This window comes from Podarcis raffonei, chromosome 3 (assembly GCF_027172205.1).
Source record: "Podarcis raffonei isolate rPodRaf1 chromosome 3, rPodRaf1.pri, whole genome shotgun sequence".
Lineage (NCBI taxonomy): Eukaryota > Metazoa > Chordata > Lepidosauria > Squamata > Lacertidae > Podarcis > Podarcis raffonei.
In genome coordinates this window covers 6,001,314-6,015,511 of record NC_070604.1, presented here as the reverse complement: position 1 = coordinate 6,015,511, position 14,198 = coordinate 6,001,314, and the positions used below count along the sequence as shown (strand labels likewise).

General features: G+C 43.0%; 1 protein-coding gene across 3 annotated transcripts in view; it reads right to left on the bottom strand.

Annotated features, from left to right (window-relative positions):
* Positions 1-9,406: 9,406 nt before the first annotated feature.
* ACTR2 (actin related protein 2) overlaps positions 9,407-14,198 on the bottom strand; it is a 28,629-nt gene continuing 23,837 nt past the window's right edge. For all 3 annotated transcript variants that reach the window (XM_053380435.1, XM_053380436.1, XM_053380437.1), the window contains 2 exons: positions 13,253-13,385; positions 9,407-10,804 (listed from right to left, as the gene is read on the bottom strand). In XM_053380435.1, coding sequence (XP_053236410.1) covers positions 10,634-10,804; positions 13,253-13,385 — 304 coding nt within the window. In that variant the 3' untranslated portion in view covers positions 9,407-10,633. The remainder of the gene's footprint in view (positions 10,805-13,252; positions 13,386-14,198) is intronic.

Genomic DNA, 14,198 nt, shown 5'->3' with positions numbered 1-14,198 from the left:
GGTATCTGAAGAAGTGTGCATGCACATGAAAGCTCATACCAAGAACTAGGTATCTGAAGAAGTGTGCATGCACACGAAAGCTCATACCAAGAACTAGGTATCTGAAGAAGTGTGCATGCACATGAAAGCTCATACCAAGAACTAGGTATCTGAAGAAGTGTGCATGCACACGAAAGCTCATACCAAGAACTAGGTATCTGAAGAAGTGTGCATGCACACGAAAGGTATCTGAAGAAGTGTGCATGCACATGAAAGCTCATACCAAGAACTAGGTATCTGAAGAAGTGTGCATGCACACGAAAGCTCATACCAAGAACTAGGTATCTGAAGAAGTGTGCATGCACACGAAAGCTCATACCAAGAACTAGGTATCTGAAGAAGTGTGCATGCACACGAAAGCTCATACCAAGAACTAACTTAGTTGGCCTTTAAGGTGCTACTGGAAGGAAAAAATTTTCCCCAGCGCTAGTAACAGAAAATGCAGATTCATAAGAGAGTGCAGCCCACTCCTCCCTGTTCCGAAAAACAAAAGGACCCCCACCTGTCATTTGCACACAAGCAACACTTCTTTTGGATTTAGCCCATCTCCAGGGAGTCTGAATTTCAGTCTCTAAGAGGCATGAAACTTAGATGCCACCATGTGGGGAAGAAGTGACTGCCACATGGGAAATGACAAGTAACAGCGCCTCTCAAAACCTGCTTACTTACAGGGCTCTGATCTTTGTTCCAAAGGGGGCGGGGAGGGGGAAAGGGGGAAAGGGGGGAAAGGGGAAAGGACAGAACAGGACTGTCCTCCAACCAGACATGTTGTGGTGATTCTTATATTGTGCGCTACAGCAGAATGGAGGTGTGGAGGGATCCATGCAGAATTCTAAATACATGTTGCCTAAAATTTAAAAGAGGGATGGGGGACATTCCTTTGGTGTAGTAGGCTACATTCAGCCTCCGAATGCTATGCACGCACATATACGCACACACCAACACGCATGCACACTCACACACCCCTCTCCACCCAAGCAAGCAAGGTCACAGGTCAAGAACCTGCAAAAACTTTTGAGGAGGCTGTGCAGCGGAGCCAAAGAAAGATGTGGCCTAGGGAGTGGGCAGGGCTCTCTGGTCCCAAGGGCCGGAGTGAGAGACTGGCTGGGCTGTGTCTGCCCACCCCAGCTCTCAAAAGAACGGCTTAGTTATGCTTCTTAGTTCTCCCAGTTCCTTGGACTCGAACACTGGAAGGCAGACACAGCAGGTTTACTTCCGAGTGGCTACTTCAGGCAATTACATTATATGAAATATGGTGTGACACAAGCGCTTTTTTATTTTTTAAAAAAATGAAAACCAAGGAGAAGCCCCCTGCTCTACCCTCCCCCCTCACGATGATGGGCAAAGAAATCCCCTCCCAACCCACACCGCATGACAAATACCTAAGGTACAATAACATCCATTGGTAGCATCGAGTAGACGAAATGGCATTCTTCCGCCACATCGTATTTTAAAACCAGATTCTTAAACCAGATTCTTAAAATGGTTTCTTATTGAAATGCTGCACGTATGTGAAACATAAATATAAATGCCATTTTCCCTGCTACTAATACTATCCAATTCCCGTTTACATGTTACTCAAAAAAAATGAGAGGCACAAATACAAGATGGGTGACACCTGGCTTGAGAGCACCACATGTGAAAAGGATCTGGGAGTCTTGGTTGACCACAAACTTGACATGAGCCAACAGTGTGACGCGGCAGCTAAAAAAGCCAATGCAATTCTGGGCTGCATCAATAGGAGTATAGCATCTAGATCAAGGGAAGTAATAGTGCCACTGTATTCTGCTCTGGTCAGACCTCACCTGGAGTACTGTGTCCAGTTCTGGGCACCACAGCTCAAGAAGGACACTGACAAACTGGAACGTGTCCAGAGGAGGGCAACCAAAATGGTCAAAGGCCTGGAAATGATGCCTTATGAGGAACGGCTAAGGGAGCTGGGCATGTTTAGCCTGGAGAAGAGGAGGCTAAGGGGTGATATGATAGCCATGTTCAAATATATAAAAGGATGTCACATAGAGGAGGGAGAAAGGTTGTTTTCTGCTGCTCCAGAGAAGCGGACACGGAGCAATGGACCCAAACTACAAGAAAGAAGATTCCACCTAAACATTAGGAAGAACTTCCTGACAGTAAGAGCTGTCCGACAGTGGAATTTGCTGCCAAGGAGTGTGGTGGAGTCTCCTTCTTTGGAGGTCTTTAAGCAGAGGCTTGACAACCATATGTCAGGAGTGCTCTGATGGTGTTTCCTGCTTGGCAGGGGGTTGGACTCCATGGCCCTTGTGGTCTCTTCCAACTCTATGATTCTTTGATTCTTTGACTCTTTGATTCTATGATTCATCTGGTAAAATTAGGTGAAGATAGATCTCCCATGCCAACACTCAGGGCTGCCCACGTGTGTTGTGTGTGTGTTGTCACCATTAAGCATTTTTCGCAACCCATGCAGGGACAGACTTGGATCTTTCAGACTTCAGAGGCGTCCTGTTCTTCTCAATTCACTACCTTGTAGCTGCAGTCCCCTATGGCACCCTCTAGGCTTGGCTAGAGGGTCACAGATGACTCTGGGGTTCTGGCGCTCATCTCGCTTTATTGGCCGAGGGAGCTGGCGTACAGCTTCCGGGTCATGTGGCCAGCATGACTAAGCCGCTTCTGGCGAACCAGAGCAGCGCACGGAAACGTCGTTTACCTTCCCACCGGAGCGCTACCTATTTATCTACTTGCACTTTGACGTGCTTTCGAACTGCTAGGTTGGCAGGAGCAGGGACCGAGCAACGGGAGCTCACCCTGTCGCGGGGATTCGAACCGCCAACCTTCTGATCAGCAAGTCTTGGCTCTGTGGTTTACCCACAGCACCACCCGCGTCCCCTAAACCCACCTCTAACCTGTGCCTGGCAATGGTATCTGCAACTGGCAGCCCTGCTGCTTCCCTCCCAGGTGGCAAGCGAGGGGGAAGAGGGTGGAGGCAGCAGAGAGATGAAGGTGAAAGGGTCCCCAAAGACTGCAATTTGCCCTAGCACGCCCTCCCCCCTTGGGATAGCCCTGCTGACACGGATCCAATGTTTTAAGAATGGGGAGGCAGAGATCTTCTGAAGCACGGTGTGGCACAGTTATGTAAGAACTGCAGTGTGCTCCATGTGGGCTTGCTCAGAAGCATCAGTGGGTGTGGAATGCAGCTGCACATTTCCTGTCATGATACTGGGAGGTGTGCACATCTTTGCTTGTTCTGCACCAATTCCCATCCTGCTTCTTGACCCAATCTGAGGTTCATCGTTAAAGCTTTTCACAGTCCAGATCCCGGTTTCCCCAGACCCTCAACCCAATCTCAACAGCGAGGCACTTTCCTTTTGCTGTAGCTAAGTGTGGATGTTCCACTCAACTCAGAACCAATTCTCCCTCAGTGAAATCCTACCCTAATCCCTACCTTCCATCTCAGATCAAGCCCTATCTCTGTCCCTGTCTCTCTTCCCCTCGGAAATGGCTCCTTTTATACTCCCTCCCAAAGTGCTGGCTCCACCCCCCTCTGGCTAGCTGTTTTGGAGAGAGGCTCCAGCATTCAGGTGGAATTCTGGGGCATTGCATCACCAGACTGTGGTCTGGCTCTGCTGTCCGTCACGGACACCCAGGTAAGTTTTCTTTCCAGTAAGACCCACCGGGCACCGACTTTTCAATAGGTTAAGGCCTTCCTCTTTTCCCAGGCATTCGGTGAATTGATGGGTTATCCTGGCTCCTATACAGTAATGCTTTTTTACTGATTTTGTTGATGTGATTTGAGGTTGTTTCAGTTACATATTGGTGACTGCTGTTTTTAACTCCATCTTCTTCATTCTGCTTGTAAGTCTTCTGCGGACTACATTTTGTATTGGGCAATCAAAAAGAGTATGAAGAATAATTAATGTTCATTTAAAAGGCCCCAAGTATTCCTACGTCTTTTCTAGCTTCTGTAAGGCTCACTTTTGTGATAACCTTCTACTCATTTTGGTTTTTAAAAAACCCTAAAGCATGGGTAAGGCAACCTAAGGCCCGGGAGCCAGAGCCGGCCCTGTCGCCTTCTAAATCCGGCCCGCAAATCAGTGTGTTTTTACATGAGTAGAATGTGTCCTTTTATTTAAAATGCATCTCTGGGTTATTTGTGGGGCATAGGAATTCGTTCATATTTCCCCCCAAAAAAACATAGTCCGGCCCCCCACAAAGTCTGAGGGACAGTGGACCGGCCCCCTGCTGAAAAAGTCTGCTGACCCCTGCCCTCAGGTATATTCACATTTTTCAACGTATTTGCTGTTAGTTTCCTTGAAAGCCACTTCTAGGGTGTCACTTTCAGAAGGACTGTGAAAACAAGAGTCAGATATAAGCCCCTGTCCCAAAGGATGTAGTCAGGTAGCAAGTTTAGAAATCTTTTAAAATTTGTAAGTAAACACCAGCCAAGTGGTAATGAGAGCCTAGAACATGAAGTAGACAAAGGTTTAACCTCCTCCAGTCTAATGTAATTTTTAAATGCTGTTTATCCCAATTAACAATAGCACGTAAAGGAAAAAATAATCAGGTTCAATGTAACATTCAGATGCATAAGAGCACAGCAGCTAAGATGCCGTGAAGCTGTCTGCCAGAGCTGCTTTTTCCATTTGTTCCTCCAGGCTGCAGGAGATGAAACTCACTCCTTTTCCTACATTGTAATACGTTACTCTACCAGGGAAAGATGCTACTGGCACTTTTCCTGAATTACAGATCCGTTTGGAGAGATTCCACTAAAGCACAGTTGCTTCTAGTAGTAGATTAACAGTCTGAATTTTCCCTTTACAATGCATATCATTTGAAGGTATCATTCCCATATATGCAAAGTGTCCCTATTCACCTATAATCTTCCTAACACTGCTGATACTGATACTCTGAAATTTAATTAAGGCTTGTCATTTCTTCTTAGCCAGGTGCAGGCAGAGAGGCATGTTCTGTGCATATTTATATTTGTGTGGTTTTAGTTGTATCTGTTTTGGTTTATGCTGTGAGCTGCACTGGATCCTACACGGGGAAAAGTAGGGTATCATAAAAGAAATAAATAGATGGAGAAATTTAACCATATGAACCTTTTAGATGAGGCATGGCCAAACTTGGCCCTCCAGCTGTTTTGGGACTACAATTCCCATCATCCCTGACCACTGGTCCTGTTAGCTAGGGATGATGGGAGTTGTAGTCCCAAAACAGCTGGAGGGCCAAGTTTGGCCATGCCTGTATTAGATCCAGCGGGTGCAGAATGTCGCGGCAAGGCTCCTTATGGGGTCCTTGCCACGGGATCACATTCATCCAGTGCTTTACCAGCTGCACTGGCTCCCGGTGGAGTACAGGGTCAGGTTCAAGGTGCTGGGTTTAACCTTTAAAGCCCTATGTGGCCTAGGGCCACCGTACCTATGAGACCGCCTCTCTTGGTATGCCCCACGGAGGACCTTAAGGTCCACAAATGACAACATTTTGGAGGTCACAGGTCCCAAGGCGGTTAGATTGGTCTCAACTAGGGCCAGGGCCATTTCAGTACTGGCCCCAACTTGGTGGAACGCTCTGTCACAAGAGACTAGGGCCCTGCAGGACTTGACATCTTTCCGCAGGGCCTGCAAGACAGAGCTGTTCCGCCTGGCCTTTGGTTTGGACTCAGTCTGACCCTTATGTTTCCCTCCCCTTATAGTTTTGATCTATGGGCTACTTTTAAAATGAGGCTGCATTTTAAATTGCATTTTAACCTGTATTTTAAATTGTTCCCCCCCCTATTATGTTTTTACTGTAATTTTACTGGTGTTAGCCACCCTGAGCCCGGCTCTGGGCGGGGTATAAATAAGATGATATTATTATTATTATTATTATTATTATTATTATTATTATTATTATTATCATCATCATCATCAAAGTGCATGAGGCAACGTAGAGGCTGTGTTTGGACACAATGTTAAACTATAGTTTAGTGCTATGTGGTGAGCCATAAGGTCATATGCTTCCTGATCCTCCGCCAATAAAATGGGAGTGGAAGCTTTTAACTAACTGTGGCTTGTTGAAGAACATTTTAGCGAAACAAGAGGATTGTTAACCACGGCTTGATGTTCACTATGGTTTAGAGAAGCAAGCAACTACTAAGCAGAGTTTGTAGTTTTAAGATGTACTTGCAGTTACTTGAAAAGGGATTGAGTGGAAGGAGAAAGCACACAACAGAAGACGCTTGTCAATGTGCTTTTAAGCTATAGTTTAGTGTTATGTGTGAATCAGGTTACAGGATCAGGTCTGTTCCCGTTCAGAGGTTTTTTGTAAGCATACTCGTGTGCAATAAAACAAGACATGGGAATGAAATGAAATAGCCATTTCGTCCTTCCCACCTTTAGTAGTGCTGCTATATGCAGTATCAGCCTCACTGACTGATAAGTGTCCTGGTGCTTAAGAAATCATTAAGTAGAAAGCTTAATTAAGCTGCAGTGATGCCTCCCCTGCTGATCGTAAGGCCCAGTATATTGAGCAAGGATGGGAAACCCCAGACCCTTAGGGTTTTATATGCTTTTTTGTACAACAGCCACCTGATGGCTCTGGAAGCTCCCCAACAACACATGAAGGCAAATGTATGTTTGCTTCCCTCAAGCAGCTGATCTGAATGTTGGCATACCTTACACATTTTCAGAACGAAACAGAAGCAGTACTAAGTATGCTATTCAAAATGGAGTACCTAATTTCTACATTTCCTAGAAGAAATCATGCATTTCCATTTTGAACTAAAATTTAAGCTTTTGTGGACAGGAAATGCTAAAACGTCCAGGTATCTTATAGTTTGCATCCCTTATGTTTTTTGTACACATAATGAGTAATAGCTTCAAATATCATCTCTTGATTAGTTTATGCAATGTTCATTACTTGATTTAATTTTTTTCTCCAGCTCTCTTTATAGTTTTCCAGGCTCTAGAGCTTTTAATTCACTGCTACATAAATTTGCCTTATTCTACATGCAAGGATTCTGATTTCCCTCAGTCTCTAGAGTCAGAAGTAATTTCTTCCATCTCTACTGCAATAGATTTTTCACCCTCATGCTACAGAAATAGATGAATCAACTGAAATCAGCCAAGCTTCTTGAGGTTATTTGGTGTCATAAATCAAGACAATTTGGTCTGTCATTTTAAGCTCTCTCTTATCTTGGCAAGACTGCAAATGACTAGCTAAACTCCTTAGTCTGGAGCTTGCTAGGAGTCCACAGAAAAAGAACTTCCATGCAAGTAGCGTTACTCACATTTTACAGATCCTGTAAAAAAATTAAGAGTTTGAATTATCATCTTGACGGGACGCGGGTGGCGCTGTGGGTAAAAGCCTCAGCGCCTAGGGCTTGCCGATCGAAAGGTCGCGGTTCGAATCCCCGCGGCGGGGTGCGCTCCTGTTGCTCGATCCCAGCGCCTGCCAACCTAGCAGTTTGAAAGCACCCCCGGGTGCAAGTAGATAAATAGGGACCGCTTACTAGCGGGAAGGTAAACGGCGTTTCCGTGTGCGGCTCTGGCTCGCCAGAGCAGCGATGTCACGCTGGCCACGTGACCCAGAAGTGTCTCCGGACAGCGCTGGCCCCCGGCCTCTTGAGTGAGATGGGCGCACAACCCTAGAGTCTGTCAAGACTGGCCCATACGGGCAGGGGTACCTTTACCTTTTATTATCATCTTGCAAACTGCTTGCACTTTGAATTCTTGTATGGCCACAATCCAGCACAGAGGTAATTAATTTAAGTAAGAGGCATCCAACTCTATTTTTTAATACATAGCCTTTGGTTCAGCTGAATAACTGACAGTGAGTTTTTTCATGTAAAGCAGTTTTGTTATATAAAACATTTGAATTTATTTACTTCCTTTCTCATAAGTGTAGAACTATTTCTTTTCCATTTTAATTGTTTAAAGCATTTAAACAATTTAGGGAAGTTTTTAATGTTTTGATGTTTTCCCGTGTTTTTAATGCTCAGCTGGAAGCAGCCAGAATGGCTGGGGCAACCCAGTCAGATGGGCAGAATACAAATATCATCATCATCAGGAAAAGGTTTGGGGTTTTTTAAAAAAATCTGAATGTGATGCCTTCGAACTGTTTATATAACTTTATGGTTGGAGAAATATGCCTCATTCTCTGTGATAGCATCAGTAACCAAAAAATAGCTGGTGCTCTTGAGATTGAGTTTTAGTCTCTTAACTCCCTAAACATTTAAGATGGGTACTGCTCAACATCTTAGCAACTACTCTGTGAAACTGTTGTACTTTTTCATTGTTTTATATATATTCATGCCTTTTAACTTCTTTCTCTCTCTCTTCTGAATTTTTTTTTTGGGGGGGCTGCTATGTTGGAATGATCTTACCCTCAAACTCTAAAAATTATGCTGAGGTTCGATAGCACACATTTTTGTAAGAACACCCAGACCATATTCTCCCACACAGTAAAAGGCTGACAATTCTGAGTCAGTGTTTGTTGCCAGCCACTTGTCAAAGTTGGCATTTGTAGATCTTATGTACTTAGATACAGGTTATCTAGTTTATTTTACCATATTTCAGTGCTTCTCATAGTAGAAAACAAGGGTTAACCCTGTACAGCGGTGCCTCGCAAGACGAAAAGAATCCGTTCCGCGATTCTCTTCGTCTAGCAGTTTTTTCGTCTTGCGAAGCAACCCTATTAGCGGCTTAGCGGCTATTAAAGGCTTAGCGGCTTAGCTGCTAAAAGGCTATTAGCGGCTTAGAAAAAGGGGGAGGAGCGGGGGGGGGAAATCGCAAGACTAGCAAGACGTTTCGTCTTGCGAAGCAAGCCCATAGGGAAAATCGTCTTGCGAAGCAGCTCAAAAACGGAAAACCCTTTCGTCTAGCGGGTTTTCCATCTTGCGAGGCATTCGTCTTGCGGGGCACCACTGTAGTTTGTGTTCCTGTTTGGGATTTTCACCTAGGGGGAAAAGGTAGAGTAAAAGCTCACAAACCCAAGGAGGAATGAAAAGCAGAAAGAGTTGGGACCAGCAGAAGGCACTCACAATGTACACGCTACTACTAGCTGAAGCTGAACCCATCTTGTGTGAGGCACTGCACACATTAGCACTTGCTTTCAACAGGTATGCTTAAGGCACACACAAAAAGAGAAAATATTAACAGAAATTAGAGGGCACCCTTATCACATGGAACAGTTGCCCTGTGTGTTGTACATCTTTCTGTCTGAAGCTGTTTCGCCCATCTTTTTGACAGGCTTTCCTTTTTATACACATGTATGGAACACCACAAATTACCAAGAATGCTCTGGTGAAAAAGCAGGTTTCGTCTTCTGGCATTCCTGGTGGATGTCACTTCGAAGGGCGTCAAGAATCGCTATACCTTTCCTCAGTGGTACGTTTGACTTTAATGAAACAGTATTTCAAATACTTATTTTATTTCCTTTTATCCCAGAGTCAAGATTAGACAGGTAAATTTTGAGTATTTAACCAGTTTACTACAATGCCAATATTCCAATGTGGGGTTTTTTAACCGCTACAAATATAGGTCATTCCTTACAACCTACCTCACAGTTCCATATATAAATATCTGGGTGATTTTAAATAACATTTAACAATTATAATTTTTTTATTTAAAAAAAAGCAATAATTACTTGGCACTGTGTTACTGTGTGTTCAAATTTAATACAATTCTGTTTTTCTCTAATTTTGTACCAGTAAATAAAGTTCAGGTTTTTTTAAACATACTACTTTCAATAGATTATATCCAGGAATCCAGTCCCAGATGACATTCTAATGTTACCCATTAAAAAAAAAATGTCTTTAAGCCCCAATGGTAATGAAAGATGGTATCACAGTACCCAAAAAAACAGAAAAAAGGGGAAAAAATTGCAAGAAGCTCTGTATGCATTCCATTGGAGAAAACAACTACCTAGTGCCAAATCATTAAGCTAGAAATATACATTTGAGAGAGAGAAGTGCAGGCAGTTAAGATAATTAATTTGCAACAACAGACAGGCAAATTTCTATTTTAGTTTCCTCATAACTCTGCCATCTGATTAAGGATACATAATCAATTTTCACGTGAAACAATTTCAGACCCCAAAATATTCCAGGGGAAGGTTTTAAAAAAAGTTTGCCATTCGATCCAATTTAAGAGATCATAAGCAAGATATAAAGACACTGATTTCAGAGTTCTTACAATATAAAGACACTGAACAGCATGGGATAAAGGCAAAAGGATGCAAAGATAAATCACTACAACCACATGATAGTAAAGAGCTGTTTGTCCAAAGGTTCTCTCGTGCTAAAAAAAGTTTCCATCCATTATGAGCTACAGACAAATGCCAACAGCATTATAGCAATAACCCAAGAAAAAGCTACTGGAATTACCCAACTGCCTACTGGGAAGGAGCGATGCGACAGACAGGCTATTCGTGACCTTGTTTTGTTTGCTGAGAAGTGGTCCAATTAAGTAGTCAAATATAGCCACATTTAAAATATCTAACAAAAGGAACCAGAACAAAACCTAGCCCTTGGGTCAAAGGGCAGAGACAGGCCTTTCCGTGTCACATAGCTGAGTGAGTTCAAAGATTGGCAATAAAGGAATGCGAGCATTGGAGCTGCGATGGGAGCAAGCTCCAGAGTTTATCTAACCGTCACACCAAGTTTCTCAAGCACACGTACTCCCTTCTCCTGGTATTCTTGTCTGGTCATCCAGAAGTTATCTTTGTCTTTCATGATGTCTGCTAGAACTGCACCACCAAGGAATACCATGTGCTTTCGACGAGGTGGATCTTCAATACGAATCTTAAATTTCTTAACGGGAAAAGATGATAAAGCAACATTACTAGAGGTTATGGAGCAAAGCTGTAAAACCTGTTAACAATGGCAGAATTGGCATTCAAACAGCTCTTTCTCTCTGGATGGTCAATGACTACAGTACTGAAATATTAGTAGACACCATGTATAAAAGAGGTATAGCTTGGGAGGTTATGGGAAACATTGCAACTTAGAAACTGAACTGTAGTTCCAATTTTGTCTTTTTCTAATGGATTTATCTGAACTTGTAGCCTATTACATTAAAAAAAACACACCCTGATATATACATATATTACAAAAAAGCAGGTTTAGGAGAATCTGTAAACTATATTTATGTGGATGCATTTGGCAACAGAGGGGAGCATTCTACATTTTCCCTTAATTCCCTGAAGTGTTATAGCACAGATTAGACCTCCAATCTATTCCCCCAACTTTGGGTTTGGCTCCCTGTAGAACTGGACTCAAGAGCACCAACAAAACACAGCATGCCTTGTATTCTCTGCTCAGAAAGTTTTCCTTATGTTCTGACCCAGAACAATCACAAAAGTAGTTGTGGACTGAGATATTAAGAGACTAGTTTATAATCAATAACCTTATCCAATATGCAAGCGGAGTATAATGCAGATGTCTAATTATATACATATTAAGCCACACAATGAACTGAAGTATTATGTAAGTATTAGAATATTAAAAATGTTTCTATATAGGCTTTTTAAAGTTCTGTAATTGGTAAGCCACTGTATTTTGGAAGATCTATATATGACATACTGTAGAGTTGCAACCCAGTTTGCACAATTTTAAACCAGTTAATCAGTTTTAGTCAATTAACCTGCATATACACAATGTCTGTGAAGCAAGAATATTTTTGATACATTTAGATGAACACAATTTAGGCGGCATTCCTCCTATGTCACCTACATTTTGTATAAACACTTGTATTAAAAATTGTGCTGTAAAAATATGCCCAACCAATGTCGGTACTCTTAGGTGATTAATCCATTAACATTTAAATCTAATCTGTTACAAAGTTATCCCATAAAGCAGGTACCTTTATAATATAGAAAATTAACTGATGCTAGTAAGAAAGAAATCAAGGTTGATCCCACAAACATGAGGTCAGCTCACATGTAATTTTGAGAACACAATGGTGTTTGGTATTTCTGGAAACCTGTACAAAAGCCCAGCAATTTCCAGAGGGTCAAAGATTTCACGTTAGAGAGTGATCTAATTTAGCAGGTTTATTTTACTTATTTTCAGCAAACCAAGCTAAAAACTTTGAAACTGCCAAAATTGCAAAATAAATTGGACAATCAGTAGCCATTCATTGGTACTAACAAACTCATGAAACGGATGTTTTCCTGCAGAAAGATTAAGCACTGGAATATTTTCTAATCTATGCCACTGATGTGGATAGGTCAAAGCAGGGGTGGCTAATCTTTTTCTGCTCAAGGGCCACATTAAAGGTATGCCACCCTCCAAGGGCCACATTCCAGTATGTGTGCACACTCATATAAACACATACATATACATGCTCTCAGCTGGTGCCATTGTCAGATGTTCTTAAAGAGGAACAAGGAAGCAGTGCTTCTTCCCATTTGCTAAGCCTCTCTGAGAACTTCTAACAAGGACACTGCACCCAAGGGAGAAGGTGCCCCTCTGCAATGGTAAAAAGAGGCACCTTAGGGGACCAGTGGAGAGGCTGAAACCTGTCCAGTATGACCAGCACAATACTGGGTCCATGCTGCCTGCTGGGGGATTTTTAAATTTTCTCTTGTCTGTTGGGAGGCTTCAGGAGCTGCCAGAAATTCCTTCAGGGGACTGTATACAACAAGCACCCTGGCCATCCTGGGTTAAATAATTGTTTTATGAAGGATGAAGACCACCTAAGAGCTTCAGGAAACTAAACTTCTACTGTATGTAATGAAATGCACAACAACACAAAGCAAAACCAGTTTCTCCTCATTGTTCCAACTTAGCAGTTCCTCTACTGCAGGCATGGCCAAAATCCGTTTCAGGGGCCTAATCCGGCCCGCTGGTCAGTTTAATCCGGCCCCTGTGGCAGTTTATTTCCTGGGGTAAAATCCTTAAAAAACCCTCAACAACTTCAAACCTAAAAAAGGTTAACAACTTGGGTTGGCCTTTTGGTCGGCCCTCACGGCCCTTCACTTCATCAAATCTGGCCCTCTTTGAAAAAAGTTTGGATACCACTTCTCTACTGAGATGCCATTCTAGAGAGAACTCTAGAAAGTTCTTCACAGTGTACTTAAGTACAATCCAAGACGCTGACCAGCTTAAATCAATTTCACAAACAACTGTGATCTCAACGTGAAGTTGTTTATTCAAAGTTTACAAACTCAATCGAGGGTCCCACAATATTTTTGACCACCTTGCTCCCTCTAGTGACGGTCCTGTATATAACTTAGGATTTATTTGAAGGCTACTTACTGAAAGTTTCTCCACATCACCTTTCAGGACCCGTTCCAGGTAAAGCTGTTTAAGTTCACGTTCCAGTCGTGAAGGCAGCCCTGGGTACATCGTGGAACCTCCAGATAACACAATGTGTTTATAGAACTCAGACCTAAAGATGAAACACACTTCTGTAAACAATGAGCGTGACTGCAGCAACACCAGTGTGAAAGACATGTTTTCACTTCCAAAAAGGGGAACAGAAACCAACATTAAAGATGCAGTAATAGCCCCTTAAACATTCCCATTCAGGATTGTCTTTCTGCAGCAAGACAGTAGTAGTAAATGCTGTACAGATGATTGGTAGCCATTTCTGCCTAGTCTTTGAATCTTAATTATATTTTCATATACTCATCTCTTTAGCGGCAGCTAAAAAAGCCAATGCAATTCTGGGCTGCATCAATAGGAGTATAGCCTCTAGATCAAGGGAAGTAATAGTGCCACTGTATTCTGCTCTGGTCAGACCTCACCTGGAGTACTGTGTCCAGTTCTGGGCACCACAGTTCAAGAAGGACACTGACAAACTGGAACGTGTCCAGAGGAGGGCAACCAAAACGGTCAAAGGCCTGGAAACGATGCCTTATGAGGAACGGCTAAGGGAGCTGGGCATGTTTAGCCTGGAGAAGAGGAGGTTAAGGGGTGATATGATAGCCATGTTCAAACATATAAAAGGATGTCACATAGAGGAGGGAGAAAGGTTGTTTTCTGCTGCTCCAGAGAAGCGGACACAGAGCAATGGATCCAAACTACAAGAAAGAAGATTCCACCTAAACATTAGGAAGAACTTCCTGACAGTAAGAGCTGTTCGACAGTGGAATTTGCTGCCAAGGAGTGTGGTGGAGTCTCCTTCTTTGGAGGTCTTTAAGCAGAGGCTTGACAACCATATGTCAGGAGTGCTCTGATGGTGTTTCCTGCTTGGCAGGGG